The sequence below is a fragment of the Tachypleus tridentatus genome, chromosome 9 (genome assembly GCF_004210375.1).
Source record: "Tachypleus tridentatus isolate NWPU-2018 chromosome 9, ASM421037v1, whole genome shotgun sequence".
Classification (NCBI taxonomy): Eukaryota; Metazoa; Arthropoda; class Merostomata; order Xiphosura; family Limulidae; genus Tachypleus; species Tachypleus tridentatus.
Window position 1 is genome coordinate 101,154,707 of NC_134833.1, and position 24,016 is coordinate 101,178,722.

The following is a 24,016-nucleotide window of genomic DNA, read 5'->3' on the forward strand; positions in this document are numbered from 1 at the left end:
GTAGGAAACGCAACACACCGTTCTCAATGATAAAAATTGAGAAATTTAATAAATACCTTGAACATTATATGGCAGGCCAACTGGTTGCTGACTGGCACTAGGACCCAAAGGAGGCTGTCCATACTGACCAGGATATTGTATGACATTAACAGAATCATTATCAGGTGGCTGTGAAGGTAGAGGGACAGGATATCCTGGACCAGAGAGATAAGGTCCCTGAGATTGAGGGTAAACATTAGGTGGTAATGGAGGTCCCTGGTGAATGGTTTGATACTGTTGTTTTTGTTGCTCTTGACGCATTTGCATTTCCCACTCTTGTTCATGCATTCTTTGCATCGCAGTTTCTCTCTGATACTGTAAATATTCCTGTAATAATAATAATAATAATAATAATAATATATATATATATATATATATATAAAATCAGTACTGCGATTCTTAATAGATAAAACACAATCACTATGTTCAGAATGAAGAAACTAGATATCTACTATCCTATAACTTATTACTTGTACTAAATAACAAGTCTTTATTGCAGAATGGACATAGAGTAATTACACTGGAAAATATTTAAATAAACCCCTACACGATTTCTATGAAGTTCTAAAATCAAAATCCTTGTCTAAGTTCTATACAAATCCATGTTATAATAAAACTACTCTTAACAAGTACACTGTTTGTTAACAAAGAATAACATTGACATTTGGACATCTATAAACTACTGAAAAATATCACAAACAAACATTCAGGAAACTTCTAAAGATATCAAGTTAACAATAAAAACAAATAAGAAATACTTAAGATCAATATTCAAAGTTTATACAAACTGCTATATTGAAATACAGTTACACTCATACAAGAAAACAAAAACAGGTAACACTGCTCTTTAAAACATATGTAATTATAATGTAATCTTCTGAAAAAAATCAACAACTCTAAAAATACTGACAAGGATTGAAACTTTAATTATAGGTGTTACACAAATATTGTGCCAACGATAAATCATTTTATGTTACATGTTTGTAAAATATGGAGTACAATTTTTTTTATGTCAGGTCAGAAGTAAAAAACTAAACTGTTTTCAGTTTTTACTTCTTTATTATTCATTATCATAAATATAAACATAAATTATTTTAATGAATAAAGTTAATCTGACAAAAATGTTCCAGTATCTAATAAGACACAGACAAGTATTCTAGAATCTCTTGAAAATGATTCTGTCTAAAGAGAATGTCTATTATCACAAATTTCATGTACCTGTTTTTTCTTTCTCATTATCTCCAGTTTCTGAGCCATCTGATACTGACGTTGACGTTCAGCTTTCTCTGCTTCAAGTCTCAATCTTTCCTTATGATCTTCTCGAAGAGCACCCAGAGCTGCTCTCGCATCTCTAATTTGAGTCAGTTTGTCTTGCATAGTCTCATAGCGGGCTAGGCAATGCATAACAACCAATGTTTACACTAAATTTTAAGTTATCATACACTAACAAGTTTTAGCATGATAAGGTCAAACTGGAAAAGGTTTAGATACAAATCTGAGCAGCATTTATATAAAATTTGCTTTAAAAAAATACTGCACAAAGAAATTTTTTACAAGCAGGAATTATATATGAATTTCTTAAGAGTACAAGATAAATTTGAACTTTGCCATTTGTTTTCTCACTTTTAAGAAAATTTAACTCACAAATCATCTCAACCAAAGTGCTCGTGTGAATGCATGTGTATCAAAACCATCCAAGTATGTCTTAGAAATTGGTGTGAGGAACTAGACAAAACTTTAAAATATCTTTCATAAAAGTTACCACATCTTACTTTCTTAACACTTTTTGCATTTAATGGTCCAGCCTATGTACCTTTCTCCATATCATTGTTACTACAATTTTAATTCATTTACTTGAAATGTCTTGGAAGAATGCAACAAAAAAGGAGGGTACCATTCATACAATCATGTAGCACTAGGAATATAAATTTTTCCTGACAATAATAGATTTTAGCATACAAGCCAAAAGTGTTTGTATATACTATCATTTTATTCTAGTTATGTAATACTTTGATCAAAGTTAAGAATCAAGAATCTCAAAATTTCTCAAGCATTTTGATGGATCACTTGGATTTGAAAGTTTGTATGTAAAAATAAAAAATGCTTACTTATTTCTTGCTTTCAATGTGAATAGCAGCCTGATGATTCTTCTAAACAACTATATATAAACATAACTTTAACATACCTCTTGCATCATCTTGTTCCTGAATGAATTTTAAAAGCTGAGTATGCATGTTGGTGATATTCATGAACAGAGACTGGACATGGGTATCATTTGCTATGTGGCGCCCTCTGCTTGAATCAATTTTCATCCTATTCACAAAAATTTCTAAAGTAGTTTTTAAGGAATTCTGAAAGTCGTCTAGTTCATCAACTTCGCCATTCTGGAACTTCTGGTAATTCAATAATATATACAAGTTGGGTTTTAATATACATAGTTTTGTAAAAAAATTACAAATTATTTAAAGTATGATGGAAAAGAAACTACAAAAATCCCACCATTTATGAAAATTTGTATACAGAAGAATTGTAGTTTTCTTAATAGTGATATAATTCCAATTTAAATGGCATTCTAATACCAAAACTTTATAAAATAAATATACTTCTTATTTCTACTATAATAAAATTACTATGTTTATAAAATTCACAGCTGAAATAATTTTTAAATACAGCTACTACAACTTAACTGATATTTTTCTGTATTGGCTACAGATATGGAAAACAAAACTAAGTATTGTTTTAACATATAGAATAATAACTTTTGGTATTAAAAACATGGCCCCCCAGTGACATAGCAGGATGTTTGTGGACTCGCACTGCCAAAAACTAGGCTTCAATACCCATGGGTGAGCAGAGCACATCATCCAATGTGTAGTTCTGTGCTTAGTTCTACACAAACAAATAAATTAAAAACATTATTAAAAACAAATAAGCCTTTGTGGAATTTTTAACCTTTCAAGAATACAACAGACAGTACATAATTAAAATGACTCCTAGAATTTTTCTTTGAGATATTACTAAAAATAAACGAGTTTTTTGTATGCAGCTACTTCCAAAGATACACAAGGGCCATCTGCACCAGCTTCCTGAAGTTTGAAAAAATAGACTATTACAGGCAGAACGTAATACAAAACCCATCAACAACTCTCTGGCTACTCTAATTAAACTGTGGAGTATACCTATTACTCTTATAATGTACTGATGATCCAAAAGTACAAAGTGTGATTTTATTTAATTTTAATTTTTTTGCACTTTGCAACAACTGAAAATAGAATTATGGATATTTGTATTCATAGTTGAATATACTAACCATTAGCCCACTGACAGCCTCAGAGTAATAGAACTAGAGAATATTATCAACTTTTAGTGCTGGTCTGTAAAATATTCACTAAATTTTCTCAATACATGGAAATATGTTTTTTCTATATTTTCAGCAGTATGAATGTCTTGGTGTTAATTTTTATCAACATATACTTAAGACATTAATCTCAGGATTAGTTTAAACTAAATAGAATACTTTTGACAAAAAAAGGAATTTATACAATACTGATCTTTTTTTAATGAAATAAACATTATTCATCTACATTGCATGTAAAACTGACCTAAGATATTCAATTTTGTTTTTGCCTCTTGCCTTTACAAGTATATATCATAGCTAGTCTATAACCAACTAAAACAAGAACACTGCAACTAACCTACAACCAATTAGAATAAGAAAACTACAGCTGTCCTATAAAAGTTCATTGCTAGACTTCAAAATGTAGATTAAGTAAATTTTAAACATTAAATAAGCTACAATTACAACATATATAAAATTATTCAGCAATATTTTATTTCAGAAAAGTTATGAAAAATTACACTACACGAAATGTCACGTTACATCTCAGTAGGTTACAAATATTACACTTAAGTTATATCTCATTAGATTAGGAATACTATAATAAGCTGTCAAGCTAAATATCAGTACTTTAGGACTAATGTAATTATGAGCTGTCAAATTATACCTCAGTGACTTTTGATAAAGAGAATGGAACAAAAGTGTTTGTAGTACTGACTGAAGTAGGAGCACTTGGGATTGCACTAGTTTGAGGCACTCCTTGCCGTTGTTCCCAATAGGCTCGATTTAAGTATCGTGCCAATTCTGGATCCTCAACTAAACCAAAGTTTTCTTTTTGGTTTTCTATAGGTTTGATATCCTGAAATCATCATAACAGTAGTCATCAATATTTATAACGGTACCGCATTTAAAAAAGTATAATGTCACTGTTTTAAGGTTTCATCTAACATAATAGAATCTTGCAGAATCTTAACCTTTGTGATTTTGATGAAATATTACCAGAAGAAATCATGATTAAAACGAATAGTAAAATTATATGATCCATTAAAAGGTATGAAATGGAATGAAAGTAAAACTGTGATACTGTAAATGCAAGTGAGGTTTCATTAACACTTAAGTTTTATTAACACACTATTTTTTCCTGATTAATTAAATTCAGTTAAATATTGTTTTATATCATAACCTTAAGTTATAAACAAGATTAAGGTTATTGGTGGTTTAAAACAGCTGTAATATGAACCTTAATTCTTACTGTATGAAGTATTTATAATATCCTACATGAAATACTGAGGTTAATGAATTATTTTAGCTGTGTAACAACATACACACACATTACATATGAATTAGTTATTATGGTTGAGTAACAATAACTTACAAGATCATGATTTTGCCTTCATAAAAGATAACCATAATTATCAAACTAACATACTGCTAATATAATTATCACATTAACTTATTATATTGGTTGTGTAGCAGATACATGTAATAAACAGGTTAGTGCATTATTTTGCTTCTGTAATACACACAAATTTGTTTCTTCAGTTTATATAAAACTTTTTCTGATGATAATAAGAATTATGCTTAATTAACAAAAGAATAAACATAGTAACAAGTACAAACAAGTTCTGAACAAAAATTGGACATTAAAAACTATCATCAACTTTTAGAATAATATTTGTAGTTTTATTAATGCAAACTGTAATATAACAAGTATACAATACAATACACCAGACTCAACCTTAAAAAAAAAAGAAGAGAGATTAAACACAAAAGTAAAGAATAAATTACAACTACTCACTCCATAGGAATGTGGCTCGTTTGACCTATCAGATTTGGTCATGGATGTCAACTGTCCTTGCTGGTATAGGGAGTAAAAATTAGTACTTTATAGATTTGTTAGCACGTGTGCTGTCACATGTGGTAACTTCATTTTAACAATAAGTACATAAAACATTACTTCACACAATTTTAAAACTTTTACACATAGTGCTGTGATACAACTTTAGTACTACAATTAAAATTTTAAGTGTCAAAGATCCACTCTAACAGTCATCTTAATATTTATGAATTATAAAATGTGCTTTGAAGAATTAAGTACTTTCCTAATGGTTTCTGTAATTAACAGAATTTATTTTCATTCACATTTAAAATGGAAATGCTATATTACTGATGTGAATGGCAAAATCAGCGAAAACAAGTATCAGTAGCAAAGTCAGCCACACCATACTGTGTGGACAAGGCAGGACACCTGATGTACACATAATGATCAAGCAAATTGGTCAGGGTTTTAAGGTCCAGTGGAAAAGAACATGAAAAAGCATCAAAAATCATGTTGGAAGAAATAGCATTACAAGTTTTGAAAAAGGAAATTAGTTACTAGTTGCAAGTTGAACTTTGGTTCTATAGCAAGTGCAAAGGAAAAATCAGTAAAACACATTCATTACTTTTCTAAATTAAGGGTTCTCTTTTCTACATTATAATGAAATACAGAAATGCATTTAATGAACTGAAGAAGTTCTAAAGTGAAAGATGAAAGATTTAAAAGTACTAATCTAGTTTATTAGAAGGTGTAGTACACAATCACTTGCAGTAAAAATCTACTGTAAATTTACTTACCCATTTTCCTTGATTTTCAGCTTCAGACTTAGACAAAGCAATAGCTAGCTGTAATTCTTCTTCCTCCTGTAATTCTTGTTCTGATTTTTCATTATCCTAATTACAAAGCAAAATATCCTTATCAAAGTTTGTAGAGATGGTTAACTCATGAATCCTCCCTTGATGAATAAAGGACACTAAACTTGATATATTTTTTTTAATAGTACTAAACTGATTAGTATCAACAGGATTGATTGATTTAGTGTTTTATGGCACAAAGCAGCGAGGCTATCTGCGCCAGACATTCGGTAAAAATGTAAAAAAAATAAAAATAAATGTAGTAATAGACATAAATGGAACTGAAGGTAAAACAAAAAAGTATAAAACCAATGTTGACACCTAGTCTACAATGTTAAGATAGAAGGCAGAATATAAGAAGTTGTAAGGTATTTACTCTAGCAAAAAGGTAATGATCATAACCCGCCAGGAAGACTAACAGGTAAGTTCAAGAACCACCGTCAATCACCTGAAGTTGGTCTTTCCAGTCCTGGTTCGGGTTATGTGTAACAATGAGTAGCCAAATGTCCAGTAAAAGATAAAGTCAAACCAGTATCAAAATGTCAAAATGTAAAAAATAGAAGTTTTAAAAGATACACAGCAAAATTGTAACAATGAGTACCCAAATGTCCAGTAAAAAGATAAAGTCAAGTAAATGGAGTAAAATTTGTAAAAGTAATTGAAGATAAAAGCAAAACGGCAATTAAAACAGAAAATGGCATAAAAACCAATGTTGACATCCAGTCAACAAAGTTGTAAAGAACTACCTGTAGCAGAATGTTAATGATCATAAACCGCCAGGAAGACTATCAGGTAAGTATAAAAACCACCGTCAGTCACCTGAAGTTGGTGTTTCCAGTCCTGGTTCCGGGTTATGAGTCAATATGGCCAGTACTAAAAAGTTAAGTAGTAAAAGTGTGAAATGATATGCAGCAAAAGTATAATAACAACTCGCCAGGACGACTAACGGATAGTTCAAACAGTAGCGTTAGTCACCTGAAGTTGGCCTTTCCAGTCCTGGTGTTGAGTTATTTAATGTTCTGGCCATTGTCCAATGTCAAATTGAAGAAGAGAGATTAAAACTGTAAAAAATGAACCACAATTAAAAAGGTGTAATGAATAAATATGCAACATTTAAATGAGATTAAAAAGATTAATGGCCATTAAAAAATTAAAAACATTATCAAGGTGGACAGAGTCACCATCACCAATAACTCTGTCCAATGTTACAGACTGACCCTGGGAAAAAATATGTTTAAAATATTGCCATCGTTGAGAATTGTAACGATGGCAAGAAAGTAAAACGTGGCTGATAGTGATTTGAATGTTACACAAACTACACATTGGTGCATCAGTTTCAGATAAAAGAAAATGATGAGTTAAAAAACTGTGACCAATGCGTAGCCTAGTGAGAACAACTTCCTCCTTCCAAACTTTATGGAAGCTAGATGGCCAAAGTCCAATTTTGGGTTTGATTTGAAAAAGTTTGTTGTCACGTTGCTCACTCCAAGTGGACTGCCAGCTGGCACGGAGCCGAGCCTTAAAGACAACACCATAGTCCATGTATGGAATAGGCATAGGAGTGATGGTGCTGAAGCAGACATATTTAGCTGCCATGTCTGCAAGCTCGTTCCCACAAATACCAACATGGCCTGGTATTCAGAAAAACTGGATTGAAGTAGCTGCTAATGAGAAATGGGCCAGTCGGTTTCGAATATCAGCGAGAATAGGATGTGAGCTAACGTGTAGCGATTCCAAGGCAAGTATAAAACTAAGCAAATCAGTATAAATAGTGCAGTTGGAGTACTGCTTAGCTGCAATATGATCCAGGGCAAGAGATATGGCATACAGTTCAACAGTGAACACAGAAGCTGTAGAAGGGATTCTGCGCAACTACTGACCCATAGCAAACCATAGCAGAGCCCACTGAATTACCTGATTTGGAACCATCTGTATAAATGGGAACTGAATGATTGTTTGAAAGATATTCATTGAATAAAAGACGGTACTTCCAATCTGGAGTATCTGCCTTTTTTAGGTGACTGAAAGAAAGGTCACATTTGGGGGCTGTAATAAGCCATGGTGGGATGGGCCAACCTGTGGAATCTGCAATGTTATCCAAGGACAGACCCAATTCATCCAATTGTGCCTGGATGCGAAGGCCAAATGGAGCAATGACAGATCGTCTGTTCTGAAAAAGTACTGCCCACCGAGGAAGGAAAACACATTTCCAGGTGGGATGCTTTGGTAAGGAATAAAGTTCCGAAGTATATTGTAAAGATAGTTGCAAACGGCGAAGGTGTAGAGAAGGTTCATGAGATTCAATGTATATACTTTGAACTGGAGAGGTACGGAAAGCCCCAGTGCAGAGTCGAGTCCTTGGTGATGAATGGGGTCCAGCATCTTTAAGGCCGAGGGTCTGGCAGAGCCATAGACCATTGATCCATAATCGAGTTTCGATCTAATAAGAGCATGATATACCTTTAACATTGAACAGCAATCTGCTCCCCAACAGGTAGAAGAGAGAACACGGAGGATGTTCAGTGCTCTTGTGCATTTGACCCGAAGCTGCTTTAAGTGTGGTATAAAGGTCAGTTTACGATCAAAGATAAGCCCCAAGAACTTGGTCTCGGGACCACTGGCAGCAAAACTTCACTGATATGAAGTTCAGGATCAGGGTAAATACCCGTCGGCGGCAAAAGTGCATGCATACAGTTTTGGAGAGAGAGAAATTAAAGCCGTTCGCCAGAGTCCACTTCCATTACACAATTGAGGGCGGTTTGTAGTTGCCGCTCAATATATCTCATGTTTGGCGACTGACATGAGATGTGAAAGTCGTCGACATACAGCCCATTCGCAACAGTGAGAGGAGTTGTTCAGTGATGGCATTTATCTTTATACTGAAGAGTGTAACACTCAATACACAGCCTTGAGGGACTCCAAGTTCCTGTACAAAAGAACGGGAAAGTGTCGAACCCACATGAACTTGGAATCTCCTGTCCATTAAAAAATTTTTAATAAACATGGGTAGATGGCCACATAACCCATATGTATGGAGGTCTCGCAAAACGCCATACCTCCATGTTGTGTCGTAAGCCTTCTCTATGTCAAAGAATATTGATACAAGATGTTGGCGGTTGAGAAAGGCTTCTCTGATAGATGTTTCAAGATGAATTAGGTGGTCTGTGGTGGAGTGCTGTCAATGGAACCCACACTGGGTGGGTGAGAGAAGGTTGTTTGATTCAAGGAACCAAACAAGATGAGCATTAACCATCCTTTCTAATGTCTTACAGAGACAGCTCGTCAAAGCAATTGGACGGTAGTTTGAAGGAATCTTGGGATCTTACCCTAGCTTAGAGAAGGGTAAAATAATAGCCTGGCGCCAGGCATCAGGAAAAACATTCTCCTGCCAGATCCGGTTGAAAACAATCAGAAGGACATCAAGAGAAGCAGGAGATAGATGGTGCAGCATGTCATAATGAATATCATCAGGTCCTAACTTAAACTCAAAATCATCATGAAAAAATTAGGAAATAATGATTTTTTCATGCTAGAATGACTACATGTTATAATATGAAAATACAAATGTTCAGTCTATATAGACTAAATTTCATAATAGTATATATTTATTATACAGACCTTCCAATCATGCCTAGCTAACATTACATAATTTGCATCGATAGTGTGTGCACTCAGGTCACGTATTTTGCAATATAGTTACATTTCAATTATTGTAGATAAATATAGTGTATATAGATTATTACAAGTTAGAAAAATTAAACTTGTTTTTCTTAAAATATAGAACAATAAATCAAGTAGCAAAGTAAACAATTTCCTCTTCTTCCTATGACCTTTGTACTCAATTGTTGCTAAGACTTTTAATATTTTGTACATTGAGAGTATCAAACAAGTTTTTTAGGTTTATATATATAAACGAATAATCCAAAAGTCATAAATAACTACACTGATACCATAAAATTCCACTATAATTTATTAAGCTTAGTAACAAAGATTTACTTATATTTTAAAAAATATAAACCTTCAAGCAGACTATGGAAAGACACAACCTACTTCCTTGAAAACTTTGATTGAAAGAACACGGTAGCTTTTTCAAAAATTACAATGACTGAGAAAACCATCCTGGGGACATTCTGAGCTGTTAATTGGTTATTCACATCATATACTGTAATATATAATGGACTGTTTCAAAAAATGGAAAGAGTTCAATGGTGCCACCATTTGATTCAGTACACAAGTCATATATCAGCACAATAAAAAGATACAATGTTCTTATTTGATTATTCTAGCTTGTCAATATTAGTAATTTTAATTCCTAATTTGTATGAAATTATAGACTTAGTATTTTTACATCACAAATATCTAATTTTAAACACTGCTGCATTAAACACCCCGCAACTCACTAAAATCTATATTTGAGTTCTTTTAATATTTATTTTTAAATTAAGAAATTAACTCATATAATATTAAAGTTTGAATTATAATCTACAATTTGATTCCAAATTTATTGAAATAAATTCATAAAATAGTAGGGGATTATATTATTGTTATGATCAGATTTATCCACTATTAATATCTATACTTTGTATTAGTAAGTATGTTACATTTTGGGGCTATTTTTGATAATATTTAGGAGGCAGCCACACTGTCTGCCTGTGTAGTTATACAAAGTGTCTTAATTTTTGAAAAAGTTTAAAATTAACATTGGTAACAAGCTGACATTTTGAACACTTGTTTTCAAGCCATACTGTTGACCATAAAAATAGCTTTGGTAAAGGAAAATAAAGCTGGAAAATAAATTAACTAAGACTTAGCCAGTTGCAATATATTTTTTAGTTCTTGAGCAAAGTAAAAAAAACAAAAAAAAACCTCTAAGCAATAGTATTCTCACTGATATTTTACCTTTAACTATATCAGTACAGCTGTTTAACAACCGGGAAGTGTCAGTCTACCAGATTATATTTGTATAAATGGATAAATAAAAACACTTAAAATAAGAAATTTTAACAAATAAATTCAGAAACACTGAAATAACTTCTCTCCAAACAAATAAAGCATTGGTAAAAGTGGAATATTGGTCCACATATGCAACTGACAAAAGCTCATTAATAAAAAGATGAAAAACAGAAAAATTAATACTGTATACGGAGAATTTAGAAACATTCAAAAAACTATTTTCTGCAACCATTGAACTGAAAAGCCAGATGTGACTTGTCAGACACTAACTCATGCATAGCCAATCAAAGGAATAAAATAAAAAGTCACTGATTTTAAGTTATATTAAATTTCATATTTTGCATTAGTATTACTTTTAAGCAATCAAGCATGGTTTAAGATGTAATTAATGAAAATATCTTGCATCAATGAGACAGCTTTCACAAGTATCAAGTCTTCATAAAAAATGCTAGTGAGCTCCATCATGTTTGAAATCTCTCTCTCATTATATTATCACATATCGTGCAAAACAATAGTTTCCACCACATACGTTAATGGAATATACAATTTTTTTTAACCACCCTCAACATCAAGAATAAGTGGACATGATGACTCATAAGCAGCAATCTGTATCTGTCCCATGACCTTCCTCAACAAACAAACAAAAGTGTAAATTAGCAAAAAGATGCAAACTAACAAAATGTGTGAAAGGCTAATACAAACAGTATCCCTAATGTTAAAGATTATTCAACTTTTTATATGATCAGTTTAATATAAGCCTCAACCTTATGAATTTACCTTTAACTCTTCACAGCAAGCTCAATATAATATACAAGTTTCTCTACAAATTGACAATACAAATTTTGAAAAAGCAAAGGTATCTTCACAAAATTTGGTAGACTTTTAATAGAGATTACAAGTATTTTGTAAAAAAAAAAAAAAATCAGGTTTTTAATGAAATATTTTTACTACAGATTTGTTTGTAAAAATAGTGTTTTGTTATTAGTCTAACTGCAAAGTGATTTCATGTTATGATTAAAAAAAAATGTGCTTCATCACAAAATTCTCAAATATTATTTGTACAATCTATAATACCTTCTAACTACATTTCAAATGTTTGATTTCAGTATGACTTCATATTTTATGTTATATTTTATATTCTAGTTATGTGGGATCTGTCACTTAACAAACCTCAAAATCATCATGAAAAAATTAGGAAATAATGATTATTTCATGCTAGAATGACTACATGTTATAATATGAAAATACAAATGTTCAGTCTACGTAGCTTAAATTTCATAATACTATATATTTATTATACAGAACTTCCAATCATGCCTAGCTAACATTACATAATTTGCATCGATACAGTGTGTGCACTCAGGTCACGTATTTTGCAATATAGTTACATTTCAATTATTGTACATAAATATAGTGTATATAGATTATTACAATTTAGAAAAATTAAACTTGTTTTTCTTAAAATATAGAACAATAAATCAAGTAGCAAAGTAAACAATTTCCTCTTCTTCCTATGACCTTTGTACTCAATTGTTGCTAAGACTTAATATTTTGTACATTGAGAGTATCAAACAAGTTTTTTAGGTTTATATATATATATAAACGAATAATCTAAAAGTCATAAATAACTACACTGATACCATAAAATTCCACTATAATTTATTAAGCTTAGTAACAAAGATTTACTTATATTTTAAAAAATATAAACCTTCAAGCAGACTATGGAAAGACACAACCTACTTCCTTGAAAACTTTGATTGAAAGAACACGGTAGCTTTTTCAAAAATTACAATGACTGAGAAAACCATCCTGGGGACATTCTGAGCTGTTAATTGGTTATTCACATCATATACTGTAATATATAATGGACTGTTTCAAAAAATGGAAAGAGTTCAATGGTGCCACCATTTGATTCAGTACACAAGTCATATCTCAGCACAATAAAAAGATGCAATGTTCTTATTTGATTATTCTAGCTTGTCAATATTAGTAATTTTAATTCCTAATTTGTATGAAATTATAGACTTAGTATTTTTACATCACAAATATCTAATTTTAAACACTGCTGCATTAAACACCCTGCAACTCACTAAAATCTATATTTGTGTTCTTTTAATATTTATTTTTAAATTAAGAAATTAACTCGTATAATATTAAAGTTTGAATTATAATCTACAATTTGATTTCAAATTTATTGAAATAAATTCATAAAATAGTAGTTAAATAAAATTTTGAATTCAATCAACAATGCAATTACATGGCCTTTGAACCCTGAACCATTGTAAAAGGGTTAATAACAATAAAATACAAACAAAAATATTACAAAATATCAGTTCCAGTTAATGTAAAAAATGTTGAATTAATTATTTACTTTCTAAAGGATATGGAAATATGACTATCAGAATTTAACAACAAGCTGAAGATAAATAATGAGCCTTTTGGGAAAAAAAATATCAATAGTTTGAGAAATATGAAAACATGCAATATGGTACTCTCATCTTATGGAATATAATCAGAGGATTATATTATTGTTATGATCAGATTTATCCACTATTAATATCTATACTTTGTATTAGTAAGTATGTTACATTTTGGGGCTATTTTTGATAATATTTAGGAGGCAGCCACACTGTCTGCCTGTGTAGTTATACAAAGTGTCTTAATTTTTGAAAAAGTTTAAAATTAACATTGGTAACAAGCTGACATTTTGAACACTTGTTTTCAAGCCATACTGTTGACCATAAAAATAGCTTTGGTAAAGGAAAATAAAGCTGGAAAATAAATTAACTAAGACTTTGCTCAAGAACTAAAAAATATTGCAACTGGCTAAGTAAAAAAAACAAAAAAAACCTCTAAGCAATAGTATTCTCACTGATATTTTACCTTTAACTATATCAGTACAGCTGTTTAACAACCGGGAAGTGTCAGTCTACCAGATTATATTTGTATAAATGGATAAATAAAAACACTTAAAATAAGAAATTTTAACAAATAAATTCAGAAACACTGAAATAACTTCTCTCCAAACAAATAAAGCATTGGTAGAAGTGGAATATTGGTCCACATATGCAACTGACAAAAGCTCATTAATAAAAAGATGAAAAACAGAAAAATTAATACTGTATACAGAGAATTTAGAAACATTCAAAAAACTATTTTCTGCAACCATTGAACTGAAAAGCCAGATGTGACTTGTCAGACACTAACTCATGCATAGCCAATCAAAGGAATAAAATAAAAAGTCACTGATTTTAAGTTATATTAAATTTCATATTTTGCATTAGTATTACTTTTAAGCAATCAAGCATGGTTTAAGATGTAATCAATGAAAATATCTTGCATCAATGAGACAGCTTTCACAAGTATCGAGTCTTCATAAAAAATGCTAGTGAGCTCCATCATGTTTGAAATATCTCTCTCATTATATTATCACATATTGTGCAAAACAATAGTTTCCACCACATACGTTAATGGAATATACAATTTTTTTTTAACCTCCCTCAACATCAAGAATAAGTGGACATGATGACTCATAAGCAGCAATCTGTATCTGTCCCATGACCTTCCTCAACAAACAAACAAAAGTGTAAATTAGCAAAAAGATGCAAACTATGAAGCTTCAGATTCATAATTTGACATGCTAGCCTCTAAGTCTTGTCTGACCTTATATAAATATACATATACACACATAAAAATAAAGTATACTTACAGCTGTAGCTTGAGAAGTAGACTGTTCCGAGTTGGAATTACTACTTTTCTGACCAGGCGAGGAGGTACTTCTACAACATAGCAATTTAAACTTAACTAAAAGGCTACATAAGAAAAAGGAAGTAGGATTTCTTAAGCATAAAAAATATGTATACCATTCATACCTCATTCGATATATTCACATTTTAGCAATAATCAAACTAATAACTATATAAACTTAATAATTACCTACTAATGCAAAAAACCTCAAACAGCACAGAGGAAGTATGTTGAAAAGCTATGCATGACACCAAATGTGCCATAACTTAATGATTAAGAAAGCTTGTAGTTTTAGACAGAGGGATTCCTGTGTCTTAGTTGTAGGGAACGATGGAAACATTCCTAAATTTTGCTTCTGAAGCTTGGCAAGCATTCATCTAAAGAGCCATTTAATGTTACATCTGTGAAGAAACTGCAAATTCAAAATAAATTTTCCAGAGTCTCAAAACCTGAATATTATATATTTTTGAAGTTTCTAGTCCTAGGAAACTACTTATCTTGGCCTTTAACAAAATTAAGTTCAAGGCAACTTGCATGTGAGATAATGATTATAAATGGGTGATAACACCCAAGCAATAAAAGGGTGGTTAGAATGAGTTAAGACCTTCAAATACAAAAATAGATATTGATATGTATATATAAATAATGTTTTCATATTACTATAAACTGTTGTGTCCTTAAAAACAAAAAGTTTGATACACAAAACCTACACAACCATCAATCCTAACAACATAATTATTCCTAATCCTAGGAATACCAGCCAGGTAATGTGAATCCACATTACTACGTTCTGTCAAATCTTCCTGACTTTTCTGGCATTACCAAAACTACAAGACAAAAAAATGTTCAGTTGTTGTTTCTATCTTCACAGTTGATTTCATTTTTCTTTTCAAATGTTTTGTACATTTAAAATTATTTGATTCTAATTGCATAAAATTCCTGATGAGCATATTTGGAGAGACAAACAATGTTTAGAAATCTTTATTGTAAGGCTAATAACTTGGTTATACCAACTGTACTAAAGGTCAAACATTCCTTAAAATTTTGAGCTGGAAGAGCAGACAGTAACTTTTTTTTTTTTTTTATAATGCAATAATACAATTTATGTGAAAAGTATAATAAAAAAGATGAACTTTCTTAGTTACCAAGGCAACAAGAGATGAAGTAGGTTTATAATGATTTGAACTAGATTCTTACAAACACTATGGGAACTTCATGTTTCTGCAACCTAGTACTGGACTGTATAAGTGAATTCAATTATGCTTGTTTCAGATCTTGTCAGTTAAGCTGTAAAACAAAATGTTACACAAGTTCTTGTACCATATTCTTAGAGTAAAGAATGTTCAGTTCTTATGACTTGGAGTTTATGAAAACCTGATCTTCATTCTACATTAAATATTTTCTTCTGGTTCTTACATCATCACAAATATACAGATACATGCACATGTTTGTGTGAAGCAAAGCAACACATCCCAACATTTCTCCTTTTAGTTAGCAATGTATCAAGTATTCTTAAGGCACAAAACACTTGGAATTTAGAGCAAACATGAGGAATGAAAGAAAACAAAGAGTGGAAATGCCTTGGAATATGAGCTTTTTCTATTTAGCATTTAATTTACCCGAGGATCATCAAAGAGACTCTGTGCTGCTGACACTGTCCTGATGATTCAGCAATTCCCTAGAATATTTCAGATTCCAAGCCATAAAAACCATCATGTTCATGACATGTTAACCTAACTTAGTCTTCAACTGTTTTAATACAATTATATAAATCATATCCATCTAATAAAGGGCAGTAAAAATTACAGAACAAATTTAACTTGTATATTTGATATTATACAATGACATTGTAAGGTAGCAAACCAGTATCTGCCTTTTAAAACTGACCAGTGAAAAGTTTTTAAAGCAAACATAATCAACACTATCTATCTAGAAGTATACAGTAAATTACTATAAAAAAAACTTTTTTTAAATAAGTTTAAATAAAAGATTATGTTACTTAATGAATCACTAAATAAACTTATTTCAATTGCAGGATTTCAAATCATGTGTATTTTAACAAAATGTTAACACCATTTATATTTGTAAAAACGGCTCGTTTGGGTTGAGAAAATTTTTTACGTAGAGGAGTGAACAACGTTTTGACCATCTTCGGTCATCATCAGGTTCTTTCACTTACAGGTTAGCAAAGACATAATACATTAAAGAGCTGATAACAGCTAACATTACCATTTAGAAAATAAGGGCATTTAATAAATAAAAAGTTAATGTGTCATAACCAATACACTACTTATTTTTGGTATTTGTATCATATATTTCATTATTAAAAAATCACATTTAAGAGAATGATTATTTTACATTTTTTTTAATAATGTGATCACCTACTCTTTCAGTTTTTCCCAGCAAGTTTCGCAAACACGAACTTCCTTCTCAATACCAAAACGAGGTATAGATGATGTCTTTGAAGAGCACTTCCCACAGAAAATCTGTCCACAGTTCCTACAATGGTGCTGTAAAACACCAAATGTAATAGAAATATAGACTTTAACCATACCTGGAAAGCCTTCAAGGTGTCAAGCAAACACATGCATGTTAAATTTAAAAATTAAAGTATAAATTATGATTTTGTATTTCAACACTTACATATTTTAGAGTTGATATTTCGTCACTTTTGAGCATTTATTTAGTGATTTTGAAAGAGAAAAAGAAATGTTCCAAATATTTCTGCATGAAATTTCACACCTACTACTAAATCAAATCATTTTTCTCAGCCAAAACTAGATATAATTTAGTAAGTTTATAACTAAATACAATGCAATTTAAGTATTTTCAATGTTAGAAAGGAAACAAAATCTGGAGGTATGAATGATACCTTTCTTGTCGAAAATTGATTAAAAAAACAAGATTCAACATAATACAAAGATAAGAATGTCTGAATAATTTTATTGAATTTTTTTTCTTAAATAAAAAAAAAAATTTTTATGACTTTTGCATCTTAGCTGAACTGCATAAACCTTAACTTACTACTGATTATCTACAGTTATATAGACCTTATGCATAAAACTTAGTAATGTACATCTCAATGTACTTAGGGCATCACTTCTATTAATATTAATAATAAAGTACCTTTCTCTGGACTACAGTGAACTGTACTCGACAACGATTACAACAATCTCCATCAGTCCAATCTGGAGCTGTATCAGCAGAAAACATGGCATCACTCTCCTTCACAGTCGGAAATTTAAAACCTATGTTAAAAACACAATTTTACAAAAGATTTTATGCAACCAGTTCTGATAATACAAATTTAATACCAGCTATATAACTGAATAAACATAAGAACTGTTGTTAAAAACAATAATATTGCAGCAATAACTAAACAATATTCAATATGTGAAAAAAATTAGTACATCAAAACTGTTTAAGAAATAATTTCTTTAAATACATGTTGACAGTTTTTTTTTTTTTTTTATTTACAGATCCGAGTGCCACAAGATAGTTCTCCTCATGAAGGGTAGTGGAGCATTTGAGACATGATTTCCTCTTGAAGTGGTTTTTGGACAATTCCCTGTTTGGTCAGTGTCTGCAGAGTTACAATGGAGATTGAATATCCAATTAAAAAAAAGACAGTGGCACAGTGATGGATTGTGTGGTCTTTGCACTGCAAGGCCCTAAAGAATGACTAAGTCAGCAAGAATGAAGAGCTGGTCTTTACTGCAGGCATCTTCCAGATCTGAAGCTACTGTCAAAAGTTTCTGACAAGTTTCAAACTTTTCCCACATACCAGCATGGAATTCACCAACATTGATCCAGGTTTCTCTTTCGCTTCAATAATCATCTAATTATGAAGGTAGCAGTAGTTGAATCTGATATTCTAACTACCACCTCCTCTAGGATCTTATCAATTATCAATAATGTTTTTTAGGATGATGATTCAATGGCCTTTTAAGAAAAAGTTAAATACTAAGGGTTTGGATATGTACTTGATAAATGCATCATTCCATATCTCAGGAATTCTACCTGTTGTTCAGCATGACTGATACTCCACTATAAACTTTAACAAGCTGGCTTCTTTAAGGTGGAGATTCTTACACCATTTGAACCTAGAGCTCCATCATTAAATGAATTTATGTTTCTGTATATTTCACCTAAGCTAATGACAGCCTCCACATCTGTGTGTATTTGTGGCTCAAATAGGGGAATAATGTAGCTTGGGCTTCTCTTGAATGTCATCACACTTGCATTAATTAATTTATCTGTGCATGAAGACTTTGCCTTGGTTTTCATCTCCTTGAAGTAAGGTACCATCTTTATCACAAATGAGCTGACATCACCAGACATAAGCATGTTGAAGTATCAGAATGAAATGCTTATAAAACTGGCCTTGCTTTACAGTTCTCTGAATTTCATGTCTTGGGCACTAGAAGTTGGTTGCCAGTAGAGAGCACATTAGATAAGCCACAAAATATAACTTTTACCTACCATCCATTTTTATGAGATTCATAGCATCTTGAACAGCCCTATAATTTGGTTCACTTCGAAAAGCATAAGCCCAACTTTGGATTAATTCAAGAACCTTGTTCCTAATGTTTTCATTCGTTGTTGTCTGTAAGAGAAACAATTCATCAAGCAGATAATGTAAAAAAAATACATAAACACAAGTACATATTAAGGCTAACAATTACCAGGATAGATAAATGTGTATATACTCTTATAAATAAAAAGTGTAGTCATAAAGCATTGGATAAACACAAGAAATGTTAAGCAAGTACAGCTTTCACACACATCAACTGAACATGTATGTAATATATGACCAGTATTACTTTGTAAACTATAGCAAATTAAACTCTTATATGAACATGAATAAAATAGCATGTTTCATGTGCATTAAATTAAACAAGTATTCCTTAAACTGCCACTTTCATAGCAAGTGTTTCTATGAACTCCTACACCTTAGAAACAAAACATAACTATGTTAGTTTACAGTAAATATAGTTGATCTAATCAATTACCTATGAGAAATAATTATATTTATTAGCACAACATGCCACCAACTTTTTCTATTTTAACTGCTGATTAGAGGGAAGGAAACTGCTGACAGAACCTACTACAGGAGGAAAAAGGAACAAAAACTTTGTATTTTAAGACACTGGTTTCTATTCTGTTCCATTATGCTAATAATATTAAGATACATATACTAAATTTTCACAATTAAAATTATTGGAAAAAGGTAGACAAAACTAAGTTGAATTTGCTGACCCTAGAACGTGACACTTAACTAGTTCTATTATAATTAACTTCCCTTCAAAATATTATGTAGTAAGTTCATTATATTTTTAACCATTGCTAAACTTAATTTCAAGATAACTGTTTGAGAATAAGTTATTTTATGACATTCTTTCTCCAACCAGTTATGTCAGCATCCATTAGGTTTCCACAACAAAATTAATAGAAGTTCCAGACAGATGAGTACTTACATTAAAATTATTTTGAATATACAAGTCAGCAAATCACATGGCAAAAACAACTTGTATAAAATGGAACCAGAACAAAATTCATCAGGACTAAATACTCATATTATTTACCATTTTATATGTAGTTTTGATGTCACTGAAAATGTATTACTTTTGAAAACATGTAATAACCCCTGTTGATACAAAATATTTATAAACTCAAATCATAAAAGTGTGTGTCCAGAATAAGGATATTACATGTACTTAATATGCTGAAAAAATGAAAATATGGATTATCTTGGGGTTTATGAACATCCAGAAAGAGACCTACAACAAGTTGTAACCCATTATCTTACACAAAGTGCAACAATATACGAAAGTCCACAAAGGCCAATGGCAAACACCAACCAAAAGCTCAGGCAACAGTTGCAACATAAAGATATCCATCTGGAAAAATAGCAAAATTCACACATGCACAAGACATTTCCACAACACACCTGTTCAACCATTGTAAATCTGGAATAGTTTCAGAAAGAAATGAGTACTTATGCTATTCCATACAAATACATTAATCACATCAGACTGTTGACAAAGGTGTGAAACTGTAGTCATCATATGCTAGATGGATTATAATTATGGAAAGAATCAAAGTGGAATGGTGTGTTTTTGATGGAAAGCCTTATAACTGAGCCTCCTGAAGGGCTAAAGAGCATTACCTGATGTGGTAGCATGTACACTGCAATATAGTGAAGCTACTGAACAATGTTAACAAAATACTCAGCCTCTGTAATGACTTTGCGAAAAGATTTCTGGAAAATAAAAAAGGTAAATTCTTAATGTTATAACTGATCATCATACAATGTAAGTAGTTGTTTTATGTCGAACTTCATGTTTAGTAAAAAAAAAAAAGCAAACATTCACACTAATTTGTATGTTTATAAGAAGAATGTCACAAGAAAACATGTACAATGCAAAACTAACTTTGGTTTTATTTTTTAAAGAAAATAAAATGTACTATCCTTTCTTACAATTCAACCCAAAAGCTTCATAACCTAATTCAAGCTATCTGTTTCTACAGAAACAGCTAACCTTGATCAGTTCTCTTAGTTCCTCTAGAAAAGGTTTGGCTGCAACCTCCTGATGAAAGGGAGTGCCACAATTTTTCACACAAGATTCCAAAACCTGAGTATAAGAGGATAAAAGATGTACCATCTATAAGTTTATCATTACTTAAATGTTTAATAGCTAAAGTTTCACATGGTAAAATAAAAATTAATGAGGTTTATAAAAAAAGCAAGTAATATGTCCTACAAACAACAAAAATTAATCCTAATAGCATGTTATTTAAAAAAAAATTTAAAACCTGGAAGAATTCTGATTAATAAGTATTATGTGTATCATATTTTAAATACTTAAAGGGTAATTACAGAACAAATCTTGCACAAATCAAGCAAATGGTTGTTATATATAAGCTTATAAATGTGCTAAAATACACTATTGTACTGATACTGTAATTTAAAAAAAGTAATCTAAAAACAAGACTGTATGCATAACTTTAACACACTTTATACGATATGACTAGTGAATTACTAAATGCACAAAACTGGTGAACAAGACATTCAATTTTAATACATACCTGAAGGGCATACAATGCAACATGAGGATTTTGTGCATATAGTTTCTTTTTCATAGCACTGAGTGCATATTTTGATCTACAGAAAAGATGAATATTAAATAAATTACTAACAACCTTTCATGTATACATGTAGTTAAAGATATAGTGACAGATAAGTTTCATATTAGCAAAGTATCTTGTTTGAAGAAAAAACGAAAATGGAGATGCATAAACTACAATATTTGTCCATATAATAAAAATCCATCATTCAATATATAGAACATTTAGTGATAATAAATTACATTAAATCTAATAATTACAAAAATCATATTTTGAACAAAAAACATTCATCATACAATGAAAACGTACAAACAAATACAACCAAATACTTTTCCTAATTTTTGCAGTTAAGTCTTGGAATATTCACAACAATTTCAGTTCAATGAGAAGATGATGTTTATTTTTCCCTCAGTTCTTGCTTTCAATTGAAACTGGCTTCACAAATATAATCATAAATGACATTCCAAATTATAAAGTCAAAATGTAACTACTTTTTGTGTATGTATGTATGTATGTATGTATGTATGTATGTATGTGGCAAACAGATTATAACTCACTCATTACCAAATAGACAATTCTTTTCTCTCAAGTATATATACTAAATGGCTAGCATCTTAATATAACTAAGTATTATAATCATACCTTGAATATTACAGTTTGTATTTAGCAGTGAATATTAATTTACAATATATAGTAAATTTTCTTTATTCTTTACTCACATCATACCTAACAACAATAATGCCACCTTTGATACAGGTACAAGGTACTGCAGAGAAGCATATTTTTCAAGCATTTTAAGTCTATAATAAAGCCTTATGGCTTCTTTACAAGTACTCTTTTCTGTAGTATGTAAGAAAAGAAAAGCCTTTACAATGTGTATGTTCATGTACATCATACTATTACTGTTATTAAACATGGCACAACAGAGAACCGTTATCTTATTTTTTTCTAAATAAATGAAATTCATAAACACAAACTAAAAAAAAATTAATAAGCCTGTAAACCTAGAAACTGAATTTAAAAAAATATTGGAAGGAGAAAATAAATTATTCTTTTTTTTTTTTTCAAATGGAGTCATTTTTGTGTTGACATGAAAGTTTAATTTAAGATAAAATGAAGTACAGTTCTGACATCAAAGTACCTTATGACGTAAAATAAAAAATACAAACTTTATCCTTAAACTGTTATTTTCATCTAGTACAGTTAACTTTGTGTTCATTACATATATTTTTGGAAATAATGCCCATGTTTTCATACCAAACCTAAAATTAATTTTCTGAAGCTCATTTATATTAATTACACTTTAACCTCTGAATAACAGTAATAAAAACTTTACTAATAACTTACTGCACATCTCCTTGTCTAATGCTATCACTGATTTGTAGAATAGATGCCCAATCAGGCTCCAAAAGGAGGTGGCTGGTGGCTTTCTCTAAGAAATTAGGAATTACTTGAGTCACTAAAACAATACAAAATATAACAATTCTGTTTTGTATGCCTTTTCTAAACTGGGAAATCATTATTATGATTGCTACTTGAGATGGCTGTTTATGCCAGTAATTATAAATTGCAGTATTCATACCTCCTTGGAAAAAAAAAATGAGAAAGGTGAGCATTTCTAAAAATTTCTGCATGGGTAAAGTGTTCAGATTGAACTGTTTAGTCATACACAAATTACTACATCAAAATGAATCAATGTATAGAACTTAAACTTTTTACATATATATAGTATAACTTGCATAAACTGTAATGTTTATGTATTAAAAGTGGTAGTTTATTAAAAATTTTTTTAAACAACTCCAGTTTTTCACTACTACATATAAAAATTATAAAGGTATAATCAAACCCTCGTGTACAGTCCTAGCAAAAGTAATTCTTGTTGTAATGAGTACTTTTATTTAAAACTGTTCTACTGTAAAGGAATGGTTGTTGCATGTACCACAGTTGTTTTCCTAATTGTCTGAATCTTGAATACTCAAAGTGTGAAATATTTTATGGATATTTGTATGTGGTGCCATTCAACAGATGGTGCTAGAGTTTTGCTTACATACGTAGATAAAAAAGATACACCCTACACAATGTAAAAAAACTTACTTTTTCTTGTTCCTAGGCAGAAAGTGTTATTTCCCAATTGCTTGT

At 30.7% G+C, this 24,016-nt stretch overlaps 1 protein-coding gene across 2 annotated transcripts in view; it reads right to left on the reverse strand.

Moving 5' to 3' along the window:
- The window catches only part of LOC143225894 (hepatocyte growth factor-regulated tyrosine kinase substrate-like), a 31,226-nt gene that overhangs the window by 2,756 nt on the left and 4,454 nt on the right, over positions 1 to 24,016 (reverse strand). For both annotated transcript variants that reach the window (XM_076456067.1, XM_076456068.1), the window contains exons 2-14: positions 23,225 to 23,309; positions 21,839 to 21,914; positions 21,292 to 21,384; positions 19,232 to 19,355; positions 17,876 to 17,997; positions 17,135 to 17,259; positions 14,712 to 14,781; positions 5,993 to 6,088; positions 5,175 to 5,234; positions 4,044 to 4,235; positions 2,225 to 2,432; positions 1,258 to 1,430; positions 57 to 366 (exon numbers count right to left, since the gene is read on the reverse strand). In XM_076456067.1, coding sequence (XP_076312182.1) covers positions 57 to 366; positions 1,258 to 1,430; positions 2,225 to 2,432; positions 4,044 to 4,235; positions 5,175 to 5,234; positions 5,993 to 6,088; positions 14,712 to 14,781; positions 17,135 to 17,259; positions 17,876 to 17,997; positions 19,232 to 19,355; positions 21,292 to 21,384; positions 21,839 to 21,914; positions 23,225 to 23,309 — 1,734 coding nt within the window. The remainder of the gene's footprint in view (positions 1 to 56; positions 367 to 1,257; positions 1,431 to 2,224; positions 2,433 to 4,043; positions 4,236 to 5,174; positions 5,235 to 5,992; positions 6,089 to 14,711; positions 14,782 to 17,134; positions 17,260 to 17,875; positions 17,998 to 19,231; positions 19,356 to 21,291; positions 21,385 to 21,838; positions 21,915 to 23,224; positions 23,310 to 24,016) is intronic.